At 39.5% G+C, this 2022-nt stretch overlaps 1 protein-coding gene across 1 annotated transcript; it reads right to left on the minus strand.

The window, feature by feature from the left end:
* Positions 1–383: 383 nt before the first annotated feature.
* Positions 384–1466, minus strand: LOC141719246 (putative mitochondrial protein AtMg00860). The gene is made up of 2 exons (XM_074521620.1): positions 1323–1466; positions 384–839 (listed from the first exon to the last, which is right to left on the minus strand). The coding sequence occupies exons 1-2, from the start codon at positions 1464–1466 to the stop codon at positions 384–386; spliced, it is 600 nt and encodes a 199-aa protein (XP_074377721.1).
* Between the last annotated feature and the right edge of the window lie 556 nt (positions 1467–2022).

The following is a 2022-nucleotide window of genomic DNA, read 5'->3' on the forward strand; positions in this document are numbered from 1 at the left end:
TTTGTTGCTTTCGGGCACTCGAACTTCAATTTCCAGTTTCTCCAATTCCCTTGCGAGTCCTTCAGAAACCTTGATCTCATTTAATGTTTCCTTCCTGCTTAAGGCATCTGCTACCATGTTAACTTTGCCCGGATGATAGTTGATAGAACAATCGTAATCCTTGATCAGCTTTAGCCATCTTTGTTGTCTCATGTTTAAGTCCTTTTGGCTGAATATATACTTTAAGCTTTTGTGATCGATATAGATGTCGCACTTCTCTCCGTATAAGTAATGCCTCCACAGCTTCAATGGGAATACTATCGTGCCAACTCCAAGTCATGCACGGGATACTTCTGCTCATGGGGTTTTAACTGCCTGGATGCATACGCGATAACCTAATCATGTTACATTAACACAAAGCCTAATCCTTTCAGAGAGGCGTCACTGTAGATCACGAAATTCCCCGTTTCATCTGGTAATGCTAACAATGGTGTTGTCACTAACCTCTTTTTCAGTTCCTGGAAACTTTCCTCACATTTCTCAGTCCAAACAAATCCTTCATTTTTCCTGGTCAGCTTGGTCAACGGTGTTGCAATCTTAGCAAAGTCCTTCACAAATCTTCGGTAGTAACCTGCTAATCCAAGAAAATTTCTAACTTCCGTTGGAGTCTTCGGTTGTTCCCATCTGGATAGAGCTTCAATCTTCATGGGATCCACCTTAATACCATCCTTACCCACTATATGACCCAAAAACTGATCTTCTTCCAACCAAAATTCACATTTCAAAAATTTAGCGAATAACTGCCTTTCCCTTAGCCTTTGCAGAGCAATCCTTAGGTGTTCAGCATGGTCGTCTTTGGTCTTTAAATAAATGAGGATGTCATCAATAAATACAATAACAAACTTATCCAAATACTCCTTATATACCCGGTTCATTAAATCCATAAAAGCTGCTGGTGCATTAGTCATTCCAAACGACATCACTAAGAACTCATATTGGCCATACCTGGTTCAAAATGCAATCTTCGGTATATCTTCAGGCTTGATCTTCAACTGGTGATAGCCCGATCTTTAATGAATCTTTGAAAAACAACATGCTCCTTTAAGTTGGTTAAATAGATTATCAATCCTGAGTAGACGATACTTATTCTTGATGGTTAACTTGTTCAGTTCCCGATAATCAATACACAATCTCATGCTTCCGTCCTTCTTTTTCACAAATAACACTGGTGCGCCCCATGGGGATACACTTGGTCTAATTACTCCTTTATCCAAAAGTTCCTGAAGTTGTTTAGCTAGCTCTTTCATTTCCACTGGGGCCATTTGATAGGGAGCCTTTGAAACTGGTTCTGCTCTCGGAATTAGGTCAATAGAGAACTCAATCTCACGATCAGGTGGTAATCCTGGGAATTCGTCTGGGAACACATCTGAAAATTCACTAACTACTGGAATTTCATCCAAACTGGGTGTCTTTTTCTCAGTTTCCATGACATGGGCTAAGTACGCGTCATATCCTTGTCTCAACAGTTTCTTTGCTTCTAGTACCGAGAGAAATTTTTTTTCCTACTTTTATCCTTCCGTATACAAAAAAAATTTCTTTTTCTTACAATCAATATTTGCCTTATGCCGGGACAACCAATGCATTCCTAAAATCACATCAAATTCTCCTAGCTCAAAGGTTATTAGGTCCACTGGAAAGAAATGCCCACCGATTTCTAGTTGACACCTATGACAAAATTGACTTACTGAAACTTATCCTGATTGGCCACTTCTATAGTCAAGGGCTCAGCTAAATCTTCCAACATCAAATCCATATTACTTACATATTCTTTAGATATAAAAGACTTAGACTCTCCTAAGTAAAATAAAACTTTAACAGGCACGAAATTTAGAGAAAGTGTACCTGCAACCACATCCGAATCCTGAGCATTAGATCTCTTGGTCATCTTGAAGGTTCTGGCTCTTGCTGTGCTGGTTTCCAGTCCTTGAGATTCACTACCTCCTATATTGCCCTGAGTAGCCATCTTACAGTATCTGGCAATAT

The sequence above is a fragment of the Apium graveolens genome, chromosome 4, assembly GCF_009905375.1.
Source record: "Apium graveolens cultivar Ventura chromosome 4, ASM990537v1, whole genome shotgun sequence".
In the NCBI taxonomy this organism is placed as follows: Eukaryota; Viridiplantae; Streptophyta; class Magnoliopsida; order Apiales; family Apiaceae; genus Apium; species Apium graveolens.